The sequence below is a fragment of the Ursus arctos genome, unplaced genomic scaffold (genome assembly GCF_023065955.2).
Source record: "Ursus arctos isolate Adak ecotype North America unplaced genomic scaffold, UrsArc2.0 scaffold_12, whole genome shotgun sequence".
Taxonomy (NCBI): Eukaryota; Metazoa; Chordata; class Mammalia; order Carnivora; family Ursidae; genus Ursus; species Ursus arctos.
This window is the reverse complement of record NW_026622786.1, coordinates 67,121,995-67,149,591: the sequence shown is the minus strand read 5'-3', so window position 1 is coordinate 67,149,591 and position 27,597 is coordinate 67,121,995. Positions and strand designations below refer to the sequence as shown.

At 49.5% G+C, this 27,597-nt stretch overlaps 1 protein-coding gene across 1 annotated transcript in view; it reads right to left on the bottom strand.

The window, feature by feature from the left end:
• Positions 1-27,597, bottom strand: part of LOC113254695 (AGBL carboxypeptidase 4) — a 180,037-nt gene that overhangs the window by 108,337 nt on the left and 44,103 nt on the right. The window contains exons 3-4 of the mRNA XM_057310255.1: positions 14,623-14,712; positions 4,590-4,704 (exon numbers count right to left, since the gene is read on the bottom strand). Of these exons, the coding sequence (XP_057166238.1) occupies positions 4,590-4,704; positions 14,623-14,712 (205 nt within the window). The remainder of the gene's footprint in view (positions 1-4,589; positions 4,705-14,622; positions 14,713-27,597) is intronic.

Here is a 27,597-nt window from a genome sequence, read left to right as displayed (position 1 = left end):
CGACGATGCTCACATGGCATCACTAGTGGTACCGTTCTTATTTTTTTATTGTGGTAAAATACACATAACATACAATTTACCACCTTAATCATTTCTAAGTGTGCTGTTCAGTGGTATTAAGTACACTCCTAATGCCGTTTATCACCACTATCCATCTCCAAAACTGTTGCCTTGTCAGCCTGAAACTCTGTACCCATCAAACCCTGACTCCCCATTCCCCCTTCCCTCTAGCCCTTGGTAACCACCATTCCACTTTCTGTCTCTGTGATTTTGACGACTCTAAGTACTTCGTGTAAGTGGACTTGTGCAGTAGTTGTCTTTTTGTGACTGGCTTATTTCACATGGTATGACGTCGGCGAGTTCATGCACGGTGTAACCGTACCGTTTTTGACAGAGCCTCTCCCCGGTACTACTACTGGATGACAGAAGATGCCTTCCACCTCATTCTCTTCTTCCAAGAGGGGAGGAAGGAGACTGAGGCCAGGGTCGAGGAGTGTCTCGCCCAAGGACGAGAAGGCTCAGGAGGGTGGGGAACGTTAGAGCGCCACTTCTCCGCTTCCACCTCCAGCTTGTAAGGCAAAGGCCACGTCTGGGGATGCGGAGAGTCCCTGTATACACCATGTGACTTTGAGCCTGGCTCTTCACCTTCACAGCCTCAGTTTCCCCTTGGCTCAAATGGATGTAATAAAAACTGACTTTCCTTTCTCGAAGAGTTGTTGTAAAGATCAATTGTGGTTTTTAAATATCCTTAAGAGTATAATGTCCCGTACAGTAACAACGTGTGGCCGCAAACCCAGAGTGTGCTGAATCACAACCGCCACCCACCGTGGTATTCACGCCACACCAGCGTAAGGGCAAGACAAGCGTGCAGGTAAAGGGTTGGAAGGTGAGGCATCAGGTCGGTGCTCCTCCGCGTTGGAGGCGTAACTCCGCCCCCGGCCCTGGGACAGAGCGCTGCGGCTGAGTTTATTCGTCCCCCAGAGAACACGTATCGAAGGCCCGTTCCGTGTTGGGTGCTCTGCCAGGCTTCGGGGACGGAGGTGGACAAGTCCTGACTGCATGGGGTCTGCTGTCTAGAGATGCAGGTGGTCCTTAAAGTCGCATGATCGCGCACGATGACCACGGGCTGCAAGGGCTATGAATGGCCGAGGCCCGGGAGGCCGTCCTGTGAGTGGGCACGAAGCCTCGGATGCGGCTGAAAAACAGGCCCGCGTGGTCGGGGTGGAGCGAGTGAGACAGAGCGACCAGCTGCCCGGGGTCAGTACCGCACGCCACGGCAGCATTGCTGTCCGTCCTGACGTGCTCTAACGGCTGCGGAGCTCCGGGCAGTGTGCCGGAGTCGCTGGAAGCCCGCCCGGAGGCCACGGTCCAGGCTCCGAGCCGGTAGCGGTTAGCAGCGCCGTGCCTCCCAGTGAAGGGCAGTAGCTGTCCTGCTGCTGCCATCGGCTGCACCGAAAGGCTATTCTGCTATAAATGCCAGAGTATAGGTACCTGTCTTATTAAATGTAAGTTCTGCGTGATTAAACCTGGGAAATCTGCCTTTCCTTCCTTGATTGGCTTACATGTCTCTTTAATGTAGAAGAGGAGAAGGGGGAGCAGCAGGACACCCGCCAGGAGGGCAGGCCTGCGTCTCATTCTTCACACGGGGTCTGGCGTGTCTGGGGCAGACCTGCTCCCCTGCCTGCTCCTCACAGGCCACAGGACCCAAGGCAGATTGTTTCACTTCCCTGAGGCTTGAGAGAGGGCACATCCTGGGGGGAAGCTGGGAGGGAAAGAGAGCAGGAGGGAGGTGGCGACCCGGCGGTCTGTGTTCCAACCTGTTCCCAGCAATGTGATGAGTTCCTCCGAGGTCCGGTGCTGTTTACCGCCCTAGAATTCTGACAAGTATCCTTCCCTCCCTCCCCAACTCCCTTCCTTGCTTCCTTTACTCCTCCCTCCCTGCCTCCCACCTTTCCTTCGGTGCTCAAGCTAATTTGAGTAGATTTTCATTATTTGCAAGCAGAGACATCTCAGCGAACACCCTCCTTCTCAAACTTGTGTGAGGATTAAAGGAGATAAGAGTATGAGGGCTCGACATGGCACTGGGCAGGCAAGCAGAACTCCCAGAATGGCAATTCCCAAAATGAGTTTAATAAACTGTAATACCGCTGGGGGCTGGGGGGGGGGTGTGAACGATGGAGGGGGAAGCAAGCTGTATAGGAAAAGGGTTCCTTGACTCATCTTTGGGAAACACCAGGTACTATATTCCCCTCCTGAGATTCCTATTGGTTAGCATATTTAGAACTGAAAGATCTGATTGTAAAAGAACACATTCAATTTTGCTTCACTCTGTGTTTCTCAGACTCACTCAAACTCCAAACTCCTTTCTCCCCTATAATGCCTAGGCAAGTCCCCCCAGGCAGCGGGACACACTGCTGTCGTCAGAGAGGGCTGGCCTGGAGCACCCCTCAGGCACCTTGAAGCTCTCAATCCCGAGTCTCTATTATTATTTTCACCTTCTCCAAATCTTTAGTAGTGAATTCTCATGATTGATAGGCTCTTTGTTGCAACTCAGAGCTGTTTTAGCAACAGGATTAATGCCTGTGGTTAGAGATTTGCTCCAGCTCTTAAAACAAGAAACACATATTCTCACTAGGAAAATGTCGGGCGTTTAAACTTCAATAGAGAACCATTTCTGAGGGTTGGAGCTCTTTTACCCTGAAATCCCCAAATCAGAAAATCTGGAGCTTGAAGACATATAGAAGGCGTCTAGTTCGCCATCATCACCCCCGTGGCTATCGGAAGCCCAGAGAGGGGAGACATTATGGTCAAGGTCACAGACCTCTTTCCAACTTGCCATCCCTGGACGGCAGATGATGACATAAATAAGTGTGTAGAGTGGACAGTATTGACCTCCTTCTGACCACTGCCGCTCTTGTAATTAAACAGAAATGTTAACATAAATCAAATGGTCTTTCCACCACCATTACCGCTAACAGTGCGTTCTGTCTAGGGAAGGTGGAAAGGCATTGCTCTCGGGCCTGCAGCTAGCCGTAAAACCTGCTGGTGCTAATGACCCATTGCTTGAGCCAATTAAGAGAGGAAGCAAAACTGTCTTTAATTAAGGCATCATGTGTCCCATGGGCTCCCTCTAACTTATACCCAGAGGTATTGAGAAGCCCTTCTGGACCCAGTTGCCGTGCTTTTGGAAAGCGGCAAACCAACTCCGTTTAAAACGGACCTGACTGGGTATTGAAAAATCTGGGTTCTGATCTGAGCTGTGCCACTGACCTTGGATAAATCCTATCTCATGTGTAGGCCTCAGTTTCTTTATCAATAAAGTCATCCCTCTCCTTCACTCACGTTCATCAAACAGTTTTTGAGCATCTACTGTGGGCTGATCCCTGCTGCCAGGCACCATGGACACAAGGAACCACGAAGGCTCAGTCCCTGCTCTCTGCTGGCTTGAAGGCTAGTGGGGTCCACGCAATGGGATAAGTCTTGTTCAATAACCAGGCCTGTGGGCGCTTAGAGGAGGAAGTAACTAATTCTGTTTGGGGGTTTGGGGAATGTTTTCCAGAAGAAGAGACACGAGCTGTGGTGTGAACAAGGGTTAGTACGACAAGGAAGGGATAACAGCTTCCGGACGGAGGAAGGTAAGGAATCAGGGACCAACAGGACATGTCTAGGGAACTAGGCTTTGCTTAGAGTGCCTAGAGCAAGAGTCCGAAGCGTGGAGGGTAGGAGGGGAGGCAGAATGGTGGACAGATAGGCACCAGGTCAGACAGAGCCTCTCATGCAAAAGCTGCAAGGCCGAATGTTACTTTGCAAGTTGTGGGACTAATCCGCTCTAACGATGTGTAATGTGCACAGTGAAATTCGATAACTAGTCAGTATCTCGCTGGCTGTGTGACTCTGGGCAGGTCTGTTGCCTCAACTGTCAAGTAAGAGTAATCACGCTATCTCAGAGGATCCAGCATTCTGTTGGCAGGTGATCCACTGGGCAGTGAAATTTTAGGCTATAAATTATGGTGCTCAGCCAGGAGAAAGAGAGTTCAAGTTCTGAGCGCACGAGTGCGTGTAAGGCAAGACTGTATGCCCACATCCGTGAGAAATGCTGTTCAGATGACCTGAGATGCCACTCTCCTTCATTAATGATCTCCAAGAAGAAACACAGAATCAGAATAGTCATTGCTATCACCCCCATACGATATTCTGCAAAGCACATTTGTCTCCACCATTTCTTTTGATTCTCACCAGTGCCTTGTCAGGGATGTGCTCATTGCCTTCATTATACAAGAGAAACTGAGCATCAGACTGGAAAGTGAATTCCCCAAGGTTACACAGTTCTAGCCAAAACTGGTTCTCGCTCTCCTGATTCCTGGCCCAGCAAGCTGACCAGAAAATCCCAGGAAGTTACCCCAGGTGGCTGTGCATGAAACATCCAAGGCTCATTAGCCACATTCTCAAAAACCAGGGTGAACCGTCCTCTAATGAACTCATGGGTAATATGAAAATTCTTTCTCAAAAACATATCCCCTTTTTCTCCTTGCTTCCATCCCACCATCCCATGATGACCAGCTCCCAAGCATTCTTCCCCTGCCCCTCACCTGTAATTGCCCAGGTAGACTCCGTCAGGGTTGAGCATTGGTGCAATCTTGAAGACCAGGTGTTCCCGTAGGACACGGGCAATAGGGTGCTGGCTTATGAGGAAGTCAATGATCCCTAGGGAAAGAGAAGAATCTGGGTTAACTTCAAAGTGTTTCAAGAAGGAGGGAGCACATTTTCCTCAGCTTGGAAGCAGTAAGATCTCCAAAGGTGATTTTTGGCCTATGTTGTCAATGGCTGTGGGTATCTGGCTATGGGTTAGGTGTTGCCTGGTGAATTTTACAACTGTATCTCTGTTTCTAAGAGACAGTTCAAGACATAATGCTGAAGCCCACGGGCAGATGGAAGAGCATGTGCCCTGCTGCAGAGCACTGTGCGGGCGTCTAAGAAAAGAGCACTTGAGCTGTGCCTTGGAGGGCCCAGATTTGACAGACAGAGATGGGGGAGAGGCAGGATAACTCCAAACAATGAATTAAGAACGGCTCTCTAATGTCTAAGTGTTGACATTGGATTGGACGATTACGGGGTCAGGGACTCAGGGATTAAACCCTCCTATTGCTGTGGTTACACCAGAAGGCAGAGAGGAGGAGGAATTTGGTTCAAGTCACATGAGGAGAGGGAGGTTTCTTCAACGTCCCACCTCTGCCCCCTTCCTCACTTTGAGGACCCACTATTCACAGACTCCGGGGCTGGCTGTTCTTACGCCTTCTCTCTGGCACCAACACTTGCCTCCGGGTCACCAATTTAGAAAAGGTGAATTCTCCATGACTCTCCTCCCACAATCAGGCAGTCCCCACGTCTCTTCCTTGAATCTAGCAGATCTGCCCTGTATCTCCATCTCTCTGCTGCTCATCTATTCTAGGCCACCACCACATCTGGCCTGAACGACTGTGACCACTTCTGGAACGTGCCCTCACCAGTGCAGCCAAAGGGATCTTCCTCAAGTGCAGATCTGAGCCTGTTACTGCCCTCGTTGATTCTCTTTTGGTGATAGCCTGCCTAGCTTGACAGGAGAGGGGGTGAGGAAACAAACTACCCGAGTCCTCACCCTTCCCTTCCCTTCTCCACATTTCTACTCCTTCTTCAGAGACCTGGGAAAAAGTAGGCAAAATGGAGCTCTGGCATTCCATGAAATAACTGTAATGCTGGAAAGCGGTAGGAGGGTGCACAACCCTCCCGGAGTGTAGAAGGGAACTCCTTTCCTGCTGGAGAGAGAAGGAAAGGCATCAAGGAGAAAGAAGCTTTGAGCTGGGCCCCGAAAGATGAGCATGTTTTGACAGACAGGAGGAAGCAGCAGGGTAACTAAGAACAATCCATGTGCCAGCGTCAGGCACTTAGCTCCGGGAATGATAAATGGCTCCGCAGCACATCCCAAAGCTGCTGTGACCAGTGTGGGACATCTCGGGCTTTTCATTAGGCCAGAGCTCAGGACCCGCCGGCAGCCGAAAGCCAGTGGACATCATTTACTTCTCGACCAACGCGGCAGTAGACCAGATGCCCCAATTTATTTGTTGGTCTTCATATTAAAGCAGCAGTTTGCCAGTAAACAGGCAGGGTAATGATGCCAGGTGCCCTTGTTAGGGGCTAATAATTGCTTAATCTGTCCACTAATTGACCCCAGCTCCCGGGGCAGCCCTCCATCAAGGAGCCAGCCTGCGCTCAGGGCCTGGCCATGCTGCCTCAGAGAATGGTAGAGAATGGCTTCTGGAAATGGACTAGCTCATTGTGATCCATCCTCCTTCACAGATGAGCAGATTAATTGGGCTGCCAATTAGGCAGCTAATAAAAGGATGAGAGAAGACAAAGCCAGGCCAGAAGCTGCAGCCATCCAGAGCTCGCTTTCCCACAGTGAGTGTGGGGCAAGGAGAGGAGCGGTTTTAGACTCATCTCTTGGCTGGAGGTCAGATACGGTTCAACAGGAATCATTCCCCTCAATCAGGAAATTAGGAGGAGGGCCTTTGCTTTTGTGGGGTGGGGGCTGGCAAGTGGAGAGGAATATGAGGAGAAATGTGGAGAAAGTAAGAGTGGAGAGGAAGTGCCACCCCTGGCCACAGGCCAAAAGCATCGCATGGACTGAGGAAGCAGAAGGACTTGGCACCTGCATTTGGACCCTAACTGGTTATTAGCCAGAGAAGCTACTAGCTTTCCCTGCCCAGTTTCCTCATCTTGAGACAGGAATAATAATCCCCAATCTGGAAGACTGCCATGTGACTGCATTAGAACACCTGTACTTGAACTGCCTGACACAGCACCTGGAAATGGCGATTGCTTTAATAAACTCACTGAGATTGAAGGTTGAGAGGCAACGAGGGTAGAAAAAAGCAGATCGGAATTTGGAACTGGGGGTCCTGGTCTGTGAGGTTTGTTAGTTACAAGACTTGGGAACAAGGATGGTGAATTAAAGAAGCCAACAAACCAGCCATCCAAGAACTTGGGTTCTAGTTGTGGCTCAGTTACTGGGTGAGCTTTAGAAAGACTCCAGCCTACTCTCATCTTTAAGGTTAAGAGAAAGAAATAGGTAATTCCCAAGGACATATTCCACACTGGCAGTCTGGGATTCCATCTTTTTTTTTTTTTTTAAGATTTTATTTATTTATTCGACAGAGAGACAGCCAGCGAGAGAGGGAACACAAGCAGGGGGAGTGGGAGAGGAAGAAGCATGTTCTCAGTAGAGAAGCCTGATGTGAGGCTTGATCCCACAATGCCGGGATCACACCTTGAGCTGAAGGCAGACACTTAACCGCTTAACCGCTGTGCCACCCAGGTGCCCCTGGGATTCCATCTTTTTATTCCTCTCCCCCAGAGTAGAAGGATCCTCATCTAAGAAGTGAGGAGAATAATCTCCCTCCTGCAGGGAGACACAATCAACCTCCTTAGATCAGTCTCTGTTCCTCTGGTAGTTTGCTGGGTCCTTTCTTTTGAACTGATTTAATCAGGAAGGTGGAAGAAAGCAGGACGATGGGAAGACTGGAGGCTTGAGAGGCTGGGGGAGAGAAAGGAAAAGTGGTAGATGACCAGATATTATAGCCGGGTCGCAGAGATCACTGCCCTGGGCTGACCTCAGCCTGGTCATGATGAACGTCGCCAGGCAACCCCAACTATTCATGGTTATTTCTCCCAGAGTTCTTGATTCAGGGCAGGGTACATAGCAGGTACCTAATAAATGCCCATTGGTATACTGGTCCCAGGCATTCATTTGACCTTGACAGAGTATAGGGTTAGCTGAACTGAAAATCACTCATTCTATGAATATTCACAGGGCCAGGTCGGCACCATATGCCTGGCATTAGAAGATACAGAAGCGGGTCCTGCCCTAGAGTGTGCACGGTAGGAAAGCAACTCCCGCTGTAGTGACAGGCAGAGGCTCAGGTGGGGACAGCCCCGGGAGCCCTGAGAACCCAGGGGGCCTGGGAAGGGGCTGTGGAGAATGCAGATGTAAAGGATGAGTGGAGTGGGCCAGATGAAGGGGTGCCAGAAGAAGGTGTTCCGGGCAGGGGGGTTCTGCACAAAGGCTGGAAGGTGAGGCAGGAGAAGTCCTGTCTGCTAACGAAGACTCTTCAATTCAAGGACAAAGCTTCATGATTAAAGGCACAGACTCTGAAACTAGACTATCTGGGTTTGAACAGCCGTGTGGCCTAACCTCTCAGGTGCTCAGTTCTGCATCACTTAAAAAGGAAAGAAGAAAATTACCGTGGGGGTTGTTGTGAGGATCTCACAACAGTGAGTGCTGTTCCAGACCCTGTAGAAGCAAAGTGTCTGGCACATAGGAAATAGGCATGTGTGTTGTCTGAATCTTTGCTCCCATTGGGTTTGGCTGAAGGTGTGGGGACAAGAGGATGTTGAGAGAGAAAGGAAAGAGGTAATCGGGGACTTGTCAGTCCAGCAGAAGGATATGAAGGGCACAGGAGACCACTGCCAAGTACAGGGGCAGACCTGGGCACCCCCACTGCAGCGTGGAATGTGGTTTGGGAAGAAGAAAAAGCAGAGGGCTTGGTGCCCTGAAGGTGGACAGCGTGGAGGTTGGGGGCAGACCTAGCAGAGAGCCAGCGAACATAAAGAGTCTTGCGGTCAGGAGCAAGGGTCTGCCATGGTGCTGACCTGCAATGACCAAGGCCCAGAAAGTTGAGAGGATGCAGCAGGTGCAGGGGAAGCAGTGTGGCTAGATGGTGATACTGATAACGACATTATTTGTCTACCATCCCCAAAAGCATCACCACTCTTCTCTGAAATTACACAATCCTGGGGAAAGCTGATCCCCAAATGATGGAGATTAAGTTTCTGGTCCCTGGCAGAATGGGGCCTCAAAATGGAAAGTAAGTTCAGTTACAGAAAAGTCGGAAAAGTGACGTTTCCTGCGCCCCGGAGGTTTGGGGATTGGGGCTTACATCCGCTGTTCAAGTCTTCCCTCCAGAGGGAGCTCCAGGAAGCAAGGCCAGTTCTACCTCCTGGCCACTAGCTTGCCAGCATGTAGCTCAGCACTGGGAACAGGGACCGTCCTCAGTAGCTATGAATGACATGATAAAGATGGAATGCACTGTATGTTCCTTAGCTGGGTTGACCTGTAATTCTACTGGCTCCACGTACCGGTAGAAAAACAGTCAGGGTGGTGACATCATTTGCTGAACGTCTCACAGGGGCCTAGATGGGATTCAGATCCAGTCTACTGGCTTCAAAGTGGTACTGTTTCCGTTTCCGTTAGGGCAATATGGAGGAGTCAGGAGTCTATTTGCATGTGATTTGCAGGATGATTTGCATATATGCCTGCAGGATTTTCTCTCCAGAGAGTTCTGTGTAAGGTTTATTGTTGTTGCCTCTGCTAAGAGGCAATATGTTGCAGTGGGAGGAGCCCAGGCTTCAAATGAGACCGTTGGGGGTCTCTGCGGGACCCAGAGTGCGGGTCACATGACAGCAGCCACTCTAGGCCTTCCCCTGATCAGGCCCTTGTCTGCCCCGAGCTGAATCCAAGGACTTCAAATTATGGAATCACATGGAGTCTGGCCCTGAAGAACCTGAAGTTCAGTCTTGGTTCTTACCCTTCCACCTCCAATCCTGCCCATTTCACAGATGGAAAGACAGAAGCTTGGGGAAGTGAAAAGCCCATGACCACCCCTTAGTGGGACTGGTGTTACACTTATACTGGGAGGCTGTAAGGGATAGAGAAAGAAGAGGGAGAATAGGTGAGGGATAGAGGTGGAAGAAAACAGTGCGGGGAGGTGAGGGGGGAAGGGGCAAAGGTCACCACTTCACCATAGGAAACGTTAGGTTGTGCTTGGTCCTGCTGGTTGTGAGTGCGTGGTGTGTGTATGCGTGTGTGTAGGTGTGTGTGTATCTCCTCTCTCCTCCCCTCATCTCCCTAGGGTAACTCTGAGGAGTGAGCTCCCTGGGGGAAGGCCAGCTCCAGCTCCAGCCTAAGCCCTGGTGCGCAGCTAGGCCCAAGGCAGCAAGGCTCACTTAATCCTCCCAGCAGCCCCTTGAGGACCATTTGCTGCCCCCATTCTGCAGGTAAAGAAACAGAGGCTCTGAGAGGTGCGAACTTGCTGAAGGTCTAGGCCGGGAAGTGGAGGTGGTAGGACTCACACTCAGGTCTGCCCAAGTCCAAGGCCTTGGCTCTGCCCACTTCCCCATGCTGCCCTCCAAAGGGTGGCATGCCTCACTCACACCGGCGTGCATAAATACTGGTTTGATTGATTCAGTTATGAAGGATCTATAGAGGACAAGTGTTCTGCCAATGGCACTTTTGGATGACAGTTGTCCCAACAACCCCAGGAAGCGTCAGTGAAAGAACATTCACTCGACCAGAAATCAGACACCTGAGGTCTAGTCCTGGCCAAGCCTCTGACTGGCAATCCAGTCTTCCTGGTGCAGAAGTGAGGAGGGCTCCGCTAACGGCCCTCTCAGGAGAACAGCAAGGAAGGCGGTGGGCCGGGGCACACAGCACAGAAGCTGCACGCCTCGGTTTGGGCGCCCTGTGGGGGTCGGAGGAACCACATCAGGTGCGTGCAAGGAGCCCCATAGTAACACTTCTTCAGTGCTGTTCCAGACCCTGTCCTAAATGTTTTATGGCTACGAACCCACTAATCTTTACAATGACCCTATAAGGCAGGGTTCCTATTGTTATAGCCCTTTCAAGATAAAGGGACTGAGGTGCAGAGAGGTTATGGCATGTCCTCAAGGTCACACTGTCCTCCGTGGAGGGGCTGGGATTCAATGTCAGGCAGGCTAGCCCCAGAGACCGTGCTCACACACCCTCTGCCACAGGGCAGCTCCAGGGCTCCTTGGACCTTTCATGTCATGGCTGGAGAACGAGGACAGTCTGGCCTCACAGAGGCCATGAGTGGAGTTGGGGGCAGCCGAGGGGTAACTGAGAATCAGCCATCCAACCGCCAAGCAGAGCCTTGAGGAAATCAAAGCCTTGGCACTTTTACCACCGCCCCGCCAGAGCTCTGTGACGACGCGACTTCACTCTGCTCCCAGCACCAGGTGCGTCAGCAGCTCGGCTGTGAGCACCGTGCTCCCAGCCAGATGGGGAGGACCAGGCCCTGCATGTCTGTTCCCCGCTCAAGGTCACTGAGCCAGTTAATGTGGAAAAAGCATTAACTGAGCTGAAGGTATCTCAGCCGTCCTTCCAGGCCTTGGACCCTGCTGCCCTCCCCAGAACAAGGTGGGCTGGGGAAGGGATCTAGCGGAGCCCTGTGGGGCTGTGGTCTGGCCTGTCTCCAGGGGGCTGAGAGACCTTGGGAAAGCCATGCCTCAGTCTCTCACTGGCAAAGTCAGGGAATGATGCTGTGTCAGGCCGCCTCAAGAAAGGACAAATCGTGTCTCTAGGGACAGCTACAGAGATAGGGAAGAGGAAGACCAGGACTGAAGAGCTGGGGCCCAGGCCACACCCGTCACGAATTCACTGTGTGATCCTGGGTAAGCTACCTCACTGCCCTGAGTCTCCCCATTCTCATCTGTAAATGCACATCGACTGTTGGGGTGCCCAGAGCGCACCGAGCTTGGCCTTCTAGCGCTCCCCATCTCTGGGCGGGGCAAAAGAGAATGTGCAGGCTTCGGAGACCCAGACTCAAAGTCCCCTTTTGCTGTTTACTGGGTGTGTGACCATAAGTCTCCTTTTTCTGAGCCAGATTTAGAATCCCAGAACCAATGCGGCCATTTGTGCCTCACAACAGCCCCTTGGGAGAAGCAAGATAATCCCCATTCTCCAGATGTAGAAGATGACTCTCGAAGATCCAGCCCTAGGCCTTGAACAGCTCATGGTTTAAAGGGAAGAAACAAATATAAATCAAATATATAACAAATCAGGGTGATAAAGATGACCAGTGGGAAACCACAATGCAGGCGCAAAGCAGAGGCTGAAGGGCGTGGGACGGTGGCCCGCAGGGGGTGCTTGAAATGAACGTTGGGAGATAGGAGGTGTTTGCCAGGTGGCAAGGAGTGGTCAGAGGAGCAGCAGATGCAAAGGCCCAGTGGTGGGAAGAAGGTTATCCGTTCAGGGTTAAGTTGTGTGGGGCAGGGCTATAATGAGGATTGGGCCAGGGAACCTGGCAAGAGCCAGGTGGAAGAGGGTTGTGAACGCCATGGCAAGGAGTTGGAGTTTATCTTGAGAAGGTATAGGGAAGGCATTTAAAGGCTCTGCCAAGGAATAAAGATTGATGGAAAGCCTGTGGGATGGCATGGAGTCTATCTAGGCACCATCCAGATTCCTTTTTGGAAAAGCAGGCTCAACAGAGAAAGCACCTGAGCTGAACTCAACTTCTCTATGTCTCAGGCCTTGTCTGTAATGTGGGATGGTGACCCTGCCCTCTGTCTGCTGCCCGCAGAGGAGGTGGGCCTGGGAGTTCGGGCTCCCAGAGCTGAAAGTTTTGACGGTAAGGCTACTGTCTTTTTACAAACAAGGACAAAATAGTTGCATCTGATCAGCTGGGGGAACAGGTCTGCTGCCAAGTTTAGTAACTGACAGATGGCTGCAAGTAGAGGGGTTGGTAAAACCAGAAGGGACCTGGGAGAGGTTATTGCAAGGACAGTGCTGGGAGGAAAGAGGATGGAAGTGAGAAGGCCAAGGAGTAAGCTGGGGTGACTCCAGCAGGGAGTTGAGACACCAGGCTCTTCCGAGCAGCTCAGCTTTGGGCAGTCACTCACGGCCCCTGAAACCCAGGCTCTTGGTCTGAAAGAAGGGGGGCAGCAGTCCTGTCTAATCACAGCACCGTATGGATACGAATAGGAAAGACACTCATCTATTTGCTTAGTGCCTTAGAGTTTACAAAGCAGGTTACCTGCAGCATCTGCCAGAGTGCCGCGGGGAAGGGGGCGACATCTGGGTGTCTGCTGAGTGCCCTGCACAGGACTGCGTGTGTGTTTGCAGGCATCTTACACCAGCTTTGCAGCAGCCTTTGCAAATAGGTATTGATATCCTCATTTATTTTAGATCGAAGGAAACTGAAATCACACTGCTAGGAAGCGGCAGAGCCAATGTTTGATCCCAAGACTGTCTGATGGCAAATGGCCAGATACTTCCACGGCAGTCCACTGTCTCCCTCAAGCAACATCATTTCTATGGGCTTTCTTTAATATCCCTTTGACCTGAAGGTCATTTTGAGACTCAAAGGAGATAAATTACTTAACTTCTCCAAACTTACATAATGATATGACATTGAAAAATTAATATAATTAAAATAAATTACATTAATGAAAATAAAAAATAAAAATAAAATAAAATATGTAAAGTCCTTAGAACAGGGCTTGGCACATAGATAGTATCACACATCTGATACACGATCTACCCAGTAGATAGGTAAAAACGCAAGCATGTTGCTGAGAATGTGGGACAGTAGGAACTCTCATGCATTGCTGGTGGCAGTATAAGGTCTCAGAAGGAAACTTGGAGCTATCTAGTAAAGTTGAAGATGCACGAATCCTGTGTCCTGTCAATTGCCTTCCCCGGTTATACACCCTGGGAAAGCATTTGCACGCAGGCACAGGGCAACCTACATAAGGACGTCTGTATCAGCATTGCTTGTGATAAAAAACCCTGTAAACGACTGAATTGTCCAGGAGAACAGACAGGTAAGTTGAGGCACCCGGCAGACATGGGGTAGAGTACCTGGTGAAAAGAAGTGAACCACAGCCACACTCACCACTACGGGTGTTGGTGAAAACAAGTGCCAGTGTACAGAACGATATGGTTTTTTAACTTTATAAAACGCTCAAAAACATGCGAAATGAAACTCTACACTGTTTAGGAATGTTTATGTGTATAGTAAAACTATGAGAAAGACGACAAAATTCAAACTCATAGCTATCTGCGGGAGGAGAAGGGTAGAAGGGAGGACAGAAGATTTAAAAGGAATAGATAATATTCTGCTTCTGAAGCTGGGCATTCATTAAATTATTATTTATATATTACTTATTGAATATACTTATAGCGCTCACTAATTGCATGTACATATGTATATATGTGTATATGTACATATACTCTTGACTAAATATATATTTCATGTGGACTAAATATTTAATAATAAGAGGAAATGCAATTATAAAGAGGTATAGTTGAGATGAAAAAGCATGTCTTATCTACCTCTGGTTGTCTGATACAAAGCACATTTCCTTGCTCATAGTAGGTATCTCTACAGTTCTTTAAGTGAATGACTGAATAAATGAGTGAATAGATAGCTTCGAATCCTGATTTCCCACTTTACTGCCGTCCTACCAATATACACATTGGCCCGGGGCCAGACCTCTTACTTTTGCAAACCACCGGAGACCAGAAAAACCAGGCTCGGGAGTGTGGATGTCTCTGTATGGCTCATCCTTCACTGCACATATGAGAGAACTCCACTCAGCCCTACGTGCAGTGAGTCAACATTTACTGAAAGAAATACTAATGGAGACCAGGTGTAACCTCTTCAGAAATGAAGTAAATTCGCATCCGAGATAATGACTCTGCATGTGACCACACGGCCCCAGAGGCCCTCACGGTGCCCCAGGTGGATGTGGGGGGTGGGCACAGGATGCCCATGAAGTTTTGAAACTCACCTTGGCACACAAATGACGACGGTGTTTCCCCTGGGTGGACTCTTCCCGTGATGAAGACCACCTTCTGCTCTGCCCCTTCCCGAAGGTTGTCTGTAAGAGAAAACACAAGGAGGTTGCTCAGGAGGGCAGGGAAAGCTGAGACTGGGAGGTGGTATGTGGGAGAGCGGGCAGGGAAGGCACTGGGTGCTTTACATTTGTTTCTTAAATCAATGGGTTAGAATCATTAAGGCCCAGCCATTACTGACTAATTAAATTACGTCCCTGACTACCCAATATTAAAAGACAATTCCTATTGGTGTAATCGATCATGTTAATATTACAATCATCTGAAGATGTCATAGGAGTGAAGCCAAAGCCCAGAACCACTGATGGTGACCCTGATGGCAAGTCGTGTATGCTTTCTGAGTTTCGATTGCTCATCTCTACATGGGAGAGTATTACTGATGAAACAAGCTTACACATTGCCTAGTACACAGTAAACAGTAAATAATGGAGTAAAGAAAGTAGCCGTTTCTATTAGTCATAGTAGCAGCTGCCATTTAATTAGTGCCTTTTGTGTCAGACACATTCTATATATTACTTACAGTTCTACAGAAATGTGCACAGTTAATATTCCTTTTATAGAAGCAGAAACTGATGCTCAGAGAGGTTATATAATTTGTCCAAAGTCACACAGCTAATAGGTGTGGGTCGAGCTGAGATTAGAACTCAAGTCCTTGTTTGGCCTTGATGAAGTAACAGGGACCAGATTTCTCTTTCAACTTAAGCAACTCAAAATTGGACAAACATACAAAACAACTGTTTTCAGACAAGAGACCGTGCGAGACTAGTATATGGAAAAAGGGGCACAAATGAAATGTGCCCTCTGATTGCCCCAGCTCTTTGCCTGGAGGCCCATTCCAGACCAAAGAGCGGAGAGGGGTATCCTGAGCAGGCCATGGAAATCTCACTGAGATTAAACTTCAGAGAGCCTGAAGCAGGTGGTAGTTGGGGGAAACTGCACATTTCAGAGAAGACAGAGGTCTGTGGAAAAAGAATCCCAGAAATCCGTCAAGGAGTCCTCAAGAGCGTTTGCGGGGTCCCAAGATGTGCATGCAGAGGTGAATCTCCACGGTGTTGTCCGAAAATGACCAGGGAGCTGTGAACTGCGTGGCCATCGGGGCTCACACAGGGCTAAGAAACATTTGAATTCTCACCACCAAGGTGGCAGTCCTCACTGATCATTCAGGGCATTCAGCAGGGAACCCAGAATATGTCTTAGTGGTGGGGCTAACCTACTCTAGACTCATTCTAACAAAATTTTAAAATCACGAAAGGACCATGCTGGACAAAAGAAACTTAATCGTCTGCCATATAAAGTGAAACTCTCTTTAAGGAAAGACAACAAAATCTAGACACTCAACAATGTACAATTCACAATCTCTAGCATCCAATAAAAACCATTAGACACATCAAAAGGTAGGAGGGGCGCCTGGGTGGTACAGTGGTTAAGCGTCTGCCTTCGGCTCAGGGCGTGATCCTGGCGTTCTGGGATCGAGCCCCACATCAGGCTCCTCCGCTGTGAGCCTGCTTCTTCCTCTCCCACTCCCCTGCTTGTGTTCCCTCTCTCGCTGGCTGTCTCTATCTCTGTCAAATAAATAAATAAAATCTTTAAAAAAAAAAAAAAAAGGTAGGAAAATATGATCCAAAATCAGAACCCAAGCTCTTGCTGTTTTGATGTAAGTCTCATTTGTATAATAAAGTTTAGCTATTGTGAAGAGATTATTAGGCAAAAGCAGTGGCCAAGAGTGACATTCCCAGAAGAAAGGGGCAGGAGGGTAGTAAGTCCCAGGCAGAGCAAGGCCAGACCGACCCAGAACAGAACCATGATGGGAAGGAAATTCAGAAATCAACATTGAGAGAAGTTGGGTTAACGAATAATACCATCTGTGTTGGAGGATAATCTGGAGGGAGAGGGGAGGTAGAAATAATTAACAGGCTTTTTACTTCCAAAATGCTAGGGACAGGTTATTTTCAATGTGGTTTATGATCTCAACAGTCGATGCACCAGTGTCTGAGACTAAAATTAAAAAAAAAAAGTATTAACTTTATTAAGCCTGATTCTAAAGGCTTGGGACTTGCTTGGTCTATTGGGGGGACTGATACTGAGGTCACTGCTTCCCTAATACTAGGTGTCTGAGAGGCAGTGAGAAACACTATGGAGCCAAAATTCATTCCACCCCCCCCAAATACATTCCTGAGAACTCACCCTGTGCTCAGTTCTGTGCTAGGCACCTTTAGGAACAAAGGGAGAGAGATTCTGTTTATGGTTTAAAAGAGGAGTTAGACACCTGAATATTTTCTAGACTGAATACAAGCTCCTCCAGGGAGAAGCTGTGATTTTCATGGTTATTTTTAACACCATTCCCAGGACCCAGTGTGGAATAGCTGCTTGGGAATTTGCTATCGATTTAAAAATACTCGAATAGATCATGGCTTATCTTATTTAATCTTTATCATACCTCTGTGGACAGTATTAACCCCATTTTATACGTGAAGGGACTAAGGCTCACAAAAGGAAGGGACATACCCAAGGTCACCTGGCTTCCTGCCTAGGACCCCTCTCACTAGCCTGTCTCCTCCTGGATCGATTAGCAAAAACGTTAGATCCCACGCCCAATGCATTTCCACCTACAATGTACACAAGAGAGTTTGGCTGCATCCCTTTTTGCTGGTGGAAGTTGAGCTACTGCCTTTGTATTTATATTGTTTTTTTCACTTAACAAAACAAAAAATGAAATGCCACCAAGCCCTTTTAAAAAACACTAACACTGACCCCATCTATCCCAGCAGTCCAGAAATGATAAATAGCATTACCAAGGCCCTCGGTGAACGCTACCTTTATGGATGTCTCCCCTGACCTGGTATCAACTCAACTGCAGTTAGCATTTCTGCTGACCACAGAGAAATGCAAAATGGGCATTCTATTTGCACACTAATTTTACTGAGCCCCTGCGTCTTCATAAAATGATAACATGGGGCTAATAAAAATCAAGCATCTCGGGTGCTAATATAAGCAAGTGTTGATGCAGGCAGGTAACAAATTGCTTTGTCATTTAGGAGGCCGTAAAAGAGCATTATAATCATCTTTAGGCAAAATGGATGGGTCGCCTTTGCTTAGCTTTTAGCTTTCATTTGCAAAATCAATTTAAGGTAATGTAGCAGCTCTGAGGTGGTGTGACATGGGACAACCAGCCCCCCCCCCGCCCCGTCACCGAATCTCCAGACTCGTGCAAAGCCAATTAAACATATTCTTGGAGGAGGCAGCAGGGATGATGGAGGAGGTACGCTTGAACAAAGCCAGGGTGGAAAGCAGCTGCACAATGAGACCGAGAACAACCCGTACGGGGTGATGAAACTGAAAGTTCATTGAGGGTGACTCGCTCAAGGATATGAGGGCACACTCATGGGAGCCGGACAGCCACACCAGGCCCCCACTTGGCAGAAGGTGCTGGAAGCCAAATGTGCTTCATGCACACGGACATACACATACATACATACATACAGACAGACACACACACACACGTGAGCTCACACATGTGCATGCACACACACACACATGCACCCCTTTGCCATTATATCCCTCCATCATCCACTATTTCCTTATTTATAAAATATTTACTGAACACCTATTGGGTAGCCAGGTGTTACCCACTATTATCTTCATTTTACAGAAAATGAAGGCCGGGAGACATTAAATGGCTCGTCTTAGTTCTCAAAGCCTGGGACTGGCAGAGCGAGGCCCCACCCGGGCAGTCTGACTCCACCTGTGTCCCTAAATCCCATGCTATTCTGCTTCTGGTGAAGGAGGACAATAATAGTAACCAGTTACGATAGCAACCAAGTAATATTTATTCAGTACTTCCTCTGTGCCAGGCACTTTACATATATGACCTTATTTAATGTTCATAGCGACCCAATGAAACATCTACTTTGCCTACCCCTGTTTTATAGATTAGGAAATTGAGATCTAGAAAGGTGAATAACTCGTCCACACCTGCATAAGTAGTGCATGGGGGCGGGGGGGCAGGATGAAACCCCAGGTCTTTAGGAATCTGAAATGTATGTTCTTCACACCTCTTGGAGATTAAATAGGATCCATGGGGTGGTTTAAAAAAAAATACATCCACAAATTCTTTGCAAATCTCTTCCCTTCGAGAGGTGGAGATGAACCCCCTTCCCTTCAGCGTGGGCTGGACAGACAGGCTTATTCTAGCAAATAGTGTACCATGGGGGTGAAGGCATGTCACCATTTTGAGATTAGGCTATAAAAAGACTGTGGCTTTCATCTTGGGTGCTGTCTCTCTCTCCTTCATCGCTCACACTGAGGAATCCAGCTGCCATGACGTAACACTCTGGTAGCCCATAGAGAGGCCCATCTGGTGAGGAACCGAAGTACCCAGGAATAGAGGCAAACCAACACCATGTGAGCAAGCTTGGAAGGGTACCCTCTAGTCCCAGGTGACCGCAGCCCTGGCCACCAGCTTCCCCCAACCTCCGGAGCCAGAGCCGTCCAGTGGAGCTGCTCCTGCCCTCCTGGCCCACAGAAATTGAGAGATTATAAATTGTTGTTCTAAGATGCTGAATTGTAGAGGAAGTTGTCAGGCAGCAATAGACCAATTAATCCCCCTGGAGACAGCCAAAGAAACTTGGCACCTTACCTATTGATGCCCAGCCTGAGTAAGACCAGAGCCATTAACCTTGGTGTCAACATGGAGGGAGAGCCATATAACCCATCAGGTCCGTTATCAGTGGATCTGCGGCTGGTGGGAGTGCTAGAAGATGCCGAGAGGCCCCGCAGAGCACTAGCTGGGCCCTCTGAGGACAAAAGGCTCCCAGAAGTTCACATGGTCAGTTTGGTTTCCCTATTTGCCCTGAAAGTAATTCCGACAATCACTTGTCCTAGGGAGTGAGCTGTTCTGTGGAGGAGGAAGGGATGGTGAGCTGGGAAGGGAATGTGGACTGTTACAACAGGAAAATGATGCCCCCTTTGCCATTTTCTTGACTTCAGGATCCCTGAAAGCCTTCATAAAGGCAAGAAAAGACCTTCCTACTAGTTTTCAAACCAGACCGATGTCCTTGTTTTCTCTAACATTCCACGGCCCAAACTGGTCCACACTACCTCGAAGCTGGAGAGAAAGGCCTGCTGGCAGCAGGACCAGAACGGTTAGCTGGCACCCACCCGAGGGCCCACTCAGGACGAGAATGGCCTCGTCGCTTGTATCCCTGTGCCGGCACACCCTTGCCAGTCCGTCCTCCACTGGCCACCCGAGCCGTCTTCCTGATGCACAAATGGGAGCCTACCACTCCCCCTGCCTGCAACCCTTCAGCAGCTCTCTGCCGTCCTCCGGGCAAGGCCGGCCTCCTGGGTGTGGCTCCCCTCTTCTCTGGTAGCTGGTGGCCGCTCCCCTCTCCAGCCCCTTCCCCAGGCCCCAGGCTCAGCCAACTCCTGGCAGCGTCGTCAGCGTGAATGCTGTCCCACACCTCCACGCTTGGGTACACGCTTTGCTCTCTGCCTGGCACGCCAGCCCCCATCTCATCTGTCTGGCTTACTCCTACTCAGCCTTCCAGACTCTGCTCAGCTGTGCCTCCTCTGGGGAGCGAGAAGACGGAGTGGTCGTGGATCGGACTTGTTCTAGGCCACCCCTGGTGTTAATATTAGTGCTACATCCGATCTCCTCAGCACAATAGTTTTGACCTTCCCCTATAACATACAGTGTGTTGAAGGTACGGTGAGGCTATCATTCTGCTGTTGATAATGACAGTAAGGAGGGAACAGGAGCTGAGAATGGCTGAGAACACGCTCGAGGAGCAGAATTTCTTGTACATACATTCATGAGAAAATGGTGTTTAGGAGGTAATCGACAGAGCTTTCTTGGAGAACCCATGAATGCATCCAGGTAGAGAGGAGACTTGATGAAGGGCAAAGACCTCCAGGGCTGACTCAGCCAAGCTGTCTGAGGATGAATCCCACAGAAGGAGAGAGCCGGATGAGGGACACTGGTCCCTGTATTTCTTCTGTCCCCTGAGGGGGTCGAGGCCTGCTGGCTCCCCAAGCAGATAGACGAGGATCCTATCCAGGCCCCACAGATTATGGTCCGTGAGGCCTCTGGGAAATTACTTACACATTCTAAGCCTCAGTTCCCTGTAAAATGAGAATAATAATCCCTAGTTCACAAGAGAAACCTTAAGCAAGAGACTTTAAGTCCCTGCCCTATGGCTTTGCCTGTAATAGCAGGTCCCATTTATTGAAAGAAAAGCCGCGGGAATAGGGTTGCTCAACATTACGGGTATTTTCAGCAGGGTAACTGCGTGGGGCCCTGTGCTGTGTGCTGAACGACGCATCTCCAGTCCCCGCCCACTAGACGCCAGGAGCTCTCCTCTCCCCCGGTGTGATAATCAAAAAGAGCTTCAGACATCACTCAATGTCCAAGTCTCCTTGGAGGCAAAATTGCCCCTGGTTTGAATATTTCATAAGCCTCTGTAAGAATATTTTACCTTATTCAGACCAGCCTTGTCACTATCTTCCCAAGCAAACTTTTAATCTCTTAGACTTCCTGTCTTTTCCCCAACTCCTCCAAAAAGCCTTCCCAGATCCCTCCAGACCACAGTGCCTTCCCTCTCCCGCCCTCTGACCTCACAGAGTTCATCCGGACCCCTTATCTGGTCGTAAGTCATTTGCTGCCTCCCATAGGCCGGACCAAAAGCCACAACTTGGCTCTGTGCTGCCCAATGCCACTATCTGCTCTTCTGGGCCTCTGGGCCATCATGAGAAAACGTGGTGGTGTTTTTTTATAATACTCGTTTTCTTTAACACTCCAGGGCCCAAATGGGTCCATACTACCATGGATGTCTGCCAGGGGAGTGAAGGAAAGTCGAAAACCTATGGGCGTAAATACAGAGTGTGAGGGCCAGCTGTCACCTTCATGGTCACCTTGACAGAGGAACAGCACTCCACTCGGGCCTCCGCTGCTAGGCGAGGAAGTTTACAGAACCTCATTGCCCCAGGCTGGCACTCCAGGCCTGGGAGGAGGTACGCCTGCAGCCTTCGGAATAGGCTAATGGCAGGAAGGCTCTCCCTGCCACCATCTATCTTGATCCCAGCACCTTCCAAGGGCCTCCAGAAAGTCAGAACCAGACCTGACCACTCTGACTTCCTGCTGAGGTGGGGTCTCCTGGGAAACAGAAGGGAGACTCTGAGACTCCCCGTGGGAGCTTTACTGGGAATTGCTGTCAGAAACACTTGTGAGAGGTGGGCGTTATACAGGATTGGGGCAGTCTCTATGGTGACTTGAATCAATCCCACAAGGAGCTCTGGGCCAGAAGGGCCCTTCACGCTTGTTCTAGGAGGCAACGCGGCTGGTTCTGTGTCTTGCACAGACCAATACTGGAGGTGGGCTGCCTCCAGGGCAGGGGCGTAACCTCAGGCAAGGCAGCTTCCTTTGTCTGAGTGCAAGTTCCAGCAAGGAAATGGGCTGCGAGATGTCAGCCACCACCACTCACGGGAAGTGAGGGAACTGGTCCTGAAGAGGAGTGGGTCGTGCGCAGCGTCTGCTACCCCAGCCTTTAGCTGAAGCAGCTGCGGAGAACAGGGCAGACCGGAGGCCCCAAACAGGAAGGCCGAGGATCTTTTTCATTTTAGTGCAATTCTCTACACATGTTCTAACATTGACCAAATGCCAAACTTGGAGCTGGACCCTGAGGACATAGAGACGAACCAGACGCTGTCCCTGCCATCCAGGTGCTCAAAGATGAATGGAGAAGAAAGTTCAAGCCTGGCTTTGCAGTTCGAATTCAAACCTGAATTCTAGAGTCAAATGGGAGGGTTAAACCCAAGCCCTGCATCTCATGGCATTGAGCTCTGAGATCATGCATTTCCTCCTTTGCAAACTGAGGATAATGATACTGACAAGGGATTTTGTAAGAATTAACTGAGATAATGCACTGGGTCTCTGCACATGACCTGACGCGTAGTATGTGTTCAAAAAATGGTAACTGACAGGGGACACCTGGGTTAAGCATCTGACTTTTGGTTTTGGCTCAGGGTCATGAGATTGAGCCCCAAGTGAAGCCCCATGTCCATCCGGCTCTGCACACAGCAGGAAGTTGGTTTGAGGTTTTCTCTCCCACTCCCTCTGCTCCCCTCACCCCCAAAGAATAAATAAGAACTTACAAACACTAGAGGTCACTTGGTCCAATTACCCGGTCTTACAGATGCAGACACTGAGGTCACTAGACTCTAAGCAACACTAGAGCCATGACTTTGTCTTTTTCATAATTTGTGATTCCCAGGACATCACACGCAGAAGGTGCTCAATAAATGCTCCTGGCATGGTCGTAGAGTACTCATTGCTCTTTGGTTGAATGAGCTTATGAGGCTAGAACCCAGTGCCCAGGCTTCCCCCAACACGTGCTCTGACTTTCATCTCTCCCAGCCTCTAGAAATTCCTCACCAGATTCCGTTTCAGCTTATTAGCAAATGCAAATTGAATTACACTGTGCCCTTTTGCAACAAGGACAACAAAAACAGTTTCCCCAGGAAAAGAGGGCTAGAAGAGGTGAAAGCTGGGATGAAAGTCGAAGACAATACATTCTAATCAAACTTGATAAATATGTAAATTAAAGCAGCTAAACAGTGGGCTTTGACAAATGACTAGTCGGTAATGGATTTTTCCACAGCTAAGGTGAGAGTTCAGCCTGCCCGCTCCTTTCCCTGGCACCCCGAGCTGATGGGGCAGGCACCGGGATGCCAGGAGGCAGAGCTAATGCTTCCTTTAATGCCATTTGTGGAGTGCATGCCAGCTGCTAGGCATAGCCAGTGAGGGGGAGAATCTCTGTCTCCCGATAGGAGCCGAGGGAGAGGCGGGGAAGGGCCACACTCACCAGACTCCACAGGCTGGGTCCTGAGGAGCCAAGACCACCAGCTGTCGAGGAACATACATTCAATCCCTCCAGTGGTTCTATTGCCGCCTGGCGGTCTCACCAACTCAAAAGTGAGTGCCTTCCAGTTTTTTCTCCCCTCACAGGACCTGACACAGGGTGGCGTTCAGAAAAGAGATTTCCTTAGCTTGCTACATAGCTCCAAACCGACCCCTTCCTATGCCCACTCTCATCTCTGTTTTGCCTTCTGCAAAATTAGCTGCTGGATATTCCCAGATATGGGATACAAGAAAAAAAAAATCAGCCGTTGGAGGCAGCTCAGCGGAAGGCCCGTCTAGCATGGAGCAGAAAGGAGCCAAGGGACTGCAGGTCCTCTGCAAAATACAAGACCATTGTCATTGTAAGCCCTAAATGCGTGTGGGGGTGGGTAGTACTTAGCAATAGATAGCCAGAGTAATTGCTATGAAACTGATGATTCTAGCAGATTTTTAAACAATAGGTGAGACACGGTGAAAAAGGAAGGGGTTGAATAGTTTCTGTGTGCCAGGTACTTTTCACACATTATGATCCAGGTCTCCCCAGACCCAGGGATAATTGTCTTATTTTCCTCCTATCACAGACAAGAAATCTGAGGTTGAGTGCATTGCCCAGAGCCACCGAACAAGCAAGAGTCACAGGTGGAATTTCTATCTCCTTTCTATCTCCTGAGTCCAGTCTTTCTTCTGACGCCTCCAAAGGGAAAAGCTAGTTCCTGAGTTATACCAGATAAAAGACCTTATTTTGTGTGTACGTGTGTGCAGGCCCACGCATACATCTGCTTCTGGCTCAAACTCCTACAAATTCCTGAGTTCTTATACAAAGTTATCAGAATTGAAGTCCAAACAGAAATTCAAGGTGAATGGTTTGCAGGCTTGGAAAGATGCTACTAATACAATTTCCTCAAATAGAGAACCAGTATTTATGAGTGCTCAAAGTAGCTTCAGGAGAAGAGCTTCCTGGTAGGGCTGGGAGGAATGTGATACACGGCCAGAGCTGAAGATCCGTCTTGCCCAACGCTGGAGGAATTCAGATTTGAAGAGTGTTCTTTCTTTCCTATTGAGATCTTCATTGACTGTATAAAAATACCACTTTCAATCTCAAATCCCCACTGGCATCTTTATATAAGCACCGAAAATGCTACTGGGCTTTGGAGATTTCATTTAATGAAGGAAAAGTATTTCTATTAAAGAGTGTAATTTTTTTTCTCTCTCAACACAACATCTTCAGAGGAGCCAGGGACGCTGGATTGTTCTGGGCTCTGAGGAAACAAACTAACCCATGTCTCACCCATGATGTGGTGACACAGACTACAAAATGGCAACAGCTAAGGGAGGCAAGGAAGGGTGGGTGACGAGGGGGAAATAACAGTGATGATGATAGACCAGCTCCTACCCAGGCCTTCACAGTTTAGGAAGCACTGGCTCTCCCGAGGGGGAGAGTGCTGTGGCCACCACTCAAGATCAGTCCCCCATCTGCGTTGTCTGAACAGCACCCCCGCACCCCTGCCTCTCCTGGGCCCTGTAATCCCTTCTCAGGTGCAGGGACCCCACTCTCCTACTTCCGGTCCTGCAGGGGCTCCCCGTGCACTGGAGGCAAACCCCAGCTACTTAGTCTGGCCTTCTTTTCCCCTGCCCACTCCCACCCCCACTTCCTACCCCTCCCTCACCTACTCACCATGCTTCCTCACACTCCTCTTCCAGTTTCTCTGCCCTGTCTAGGGGGGCTCCTCTGGCTTCTAGAAGCTGACTCTTTACCACTGAGGTCTCTTCCTGTCAGCACAGTAGCTCCATGGCAGCAGGAACTTCGTCTTACTAATGCCTACGGACCCAAGTCTAACACGGCACGTGGCAGACACACATGCCGACTGCATATTTATGGAGTCAACAAACACAGCTAACAGGTATTGAGTGACGTGTGCTGGGGAAGGGGAGGGCCAGGGGAATAAGACCGCAGAGGTGGCTGAGGTCCGCAAATTATCCCAGGTCACACAGCTGGTGACTGCTGAGACCGGATCTCTGTAGAATGAATGTTAAAAGCTGTGCTCTTTCTGCCTCCCTGGCGCTCCTCCACCCCCTGACAGAGGGGGGAGCCACAGAGTGCGAGGGGGTGGGAGGCACTTATGTACGCTGTGCCACTCACTAGCTGTGTGGTCTTGGGAAGGTCAGTCCACGTCTGGGTGCCTCGGTCTCCTCCTCCATAAAAGAGGAACCATCATCATCGTTTTTGGGTAGTTGTGAGGACTAGATGAGTTAAAATAAAGCATCAGTAATAGTACTTGTCACATGACAAGCCCTCAACTAAACGTTTACTATTCTTCGTCATTCAACAACTCTTTCTTGGGCTCCCGGTCACCCCCCGGCCCTGGAAGCCTCCTGTACCGCCAGGCAGCAGGGTACCCTCTGCTCTTTCCCCTCCTCGCCCCTTGAGCTCTTCCAGCGATCGCCCATCTGTATGATGGTACTTTGCTTTGCTTTTGGTCTCTGCCTTTCCCCTCTGGTGACTGAACTTTTTGGGGGCAGAAGGCCTGTCTTGTTCAACTCTTCCTGGCATTCATTTCTTTTGCCTGAGACAGAGAAGGGCATTTTGACATGGTTGTTTTAATGTAAAAAGTTGTAAAATGACTGCATCGAAATGTAAAATGCTTCTGAAAATTAGCAGGTGCTGTGTGAAGCAGCCCCCCCAACAAGCCCGTGCAAGGTCTGGTCTGTGCTATCCTTCACTCCCACCAGTTCCTTACTGCCCCTGCTCCCCTCAGCGCCAGCCTTGACCCGGAGCCCACCCGAGCCCAACCTCTGCTCTCCCCCTCTCCCCTCTGCCCCCTCCCCAGAAGTCTCACCAGGGAGGGGGAAGTTCGGGGGCGAGGGGAGGTAGCCTGAAATGTCTCCTTGGCACATTATTCGGCCATGTTTTTTAAAAAGGCTAAGGTGTAATGGTTTGTTTCCTTGGCTGTGTCAAAATGTTCCCATAACAAAATGGTTGTGTCAGAGCTGCTGCATCAACGTGGCCAAAACAAAAGGACTGTGTCAAAATGATATGAACTCTGCAAGGAAGCCACCTGCATGCTGCGGTCCTTGGTAGTGGAGTTCAAAACATACACCGTCGTAAGTGCATTAACAAGCAATCAGCTGCACTGAACACCAACTCGCCCTGTGCTAATTCCTTTTTGTTCCACTGAGGATGTTCTACCACCCTAAGGATCAGAGAAGTTAAGGATGCTGCCTGATGTCACACAGCAGGCCACAAAACAGAGACGACTAGAGCTGAGTATGGTCCATTAATCTCCCCCATTTTACAGCCAAGACACCAAGAGAGAAAGTGACTTGATCAAGGTCTCCCACTGAATTGGATTTTCGCATGTTAGGTCAGAAACATGTGGTCGGTTCTCGGATAACTTCTCCACCCTGTGCACTGGCTTCTGGACCACGGTGTCACTGCTGGACTCGTGGCACACACACTCAGCAGAATAGAACAGCTGCTGACAGAGCTTCACGAAAGCTCTAACTGCCCAAGTCCTAGGCATGCTACTTGAAAATTGGATTGGCCAAGTTTTCGGGAAAAGAAGCTTTCGTGTCCAACCAGGCAGGTTGTCAATACCCCATTAGCCAGGCAGCCCGCTGGGGCAGGAAGGCCTCTTGGTGGCCCCGGTCTGCCTGAGGGAAGGCCACCCGCTGCTGTGTGGGGCACACGCACAGAGCTCTTTGCCTCTATTTCCATAATCGGTATTTCCGCAGCCTGCTAAAGAAAGAAACCTCTGCTAACCTGAGTTAGGAAATGATCTAACCCTACTGTCTTCGTGGCTTCACGACTTGGACTGAACGGAGTCTATCTTGAATCAAATCATTTACAAGAACAGATTTCCAGAGGGTGTGTTTATGGAGTGGCGTTATCCTAGGCTAAGGCTTTTAGGGTAAACCCGGACCCCTGATGGAAACTCTGCCTCGGATTATCCCTGGGCCACCTGGACTAGAGTCGGGCCTACCAGGTTTGAAGTGTGTGACAGAGGTATGCCACTGAACC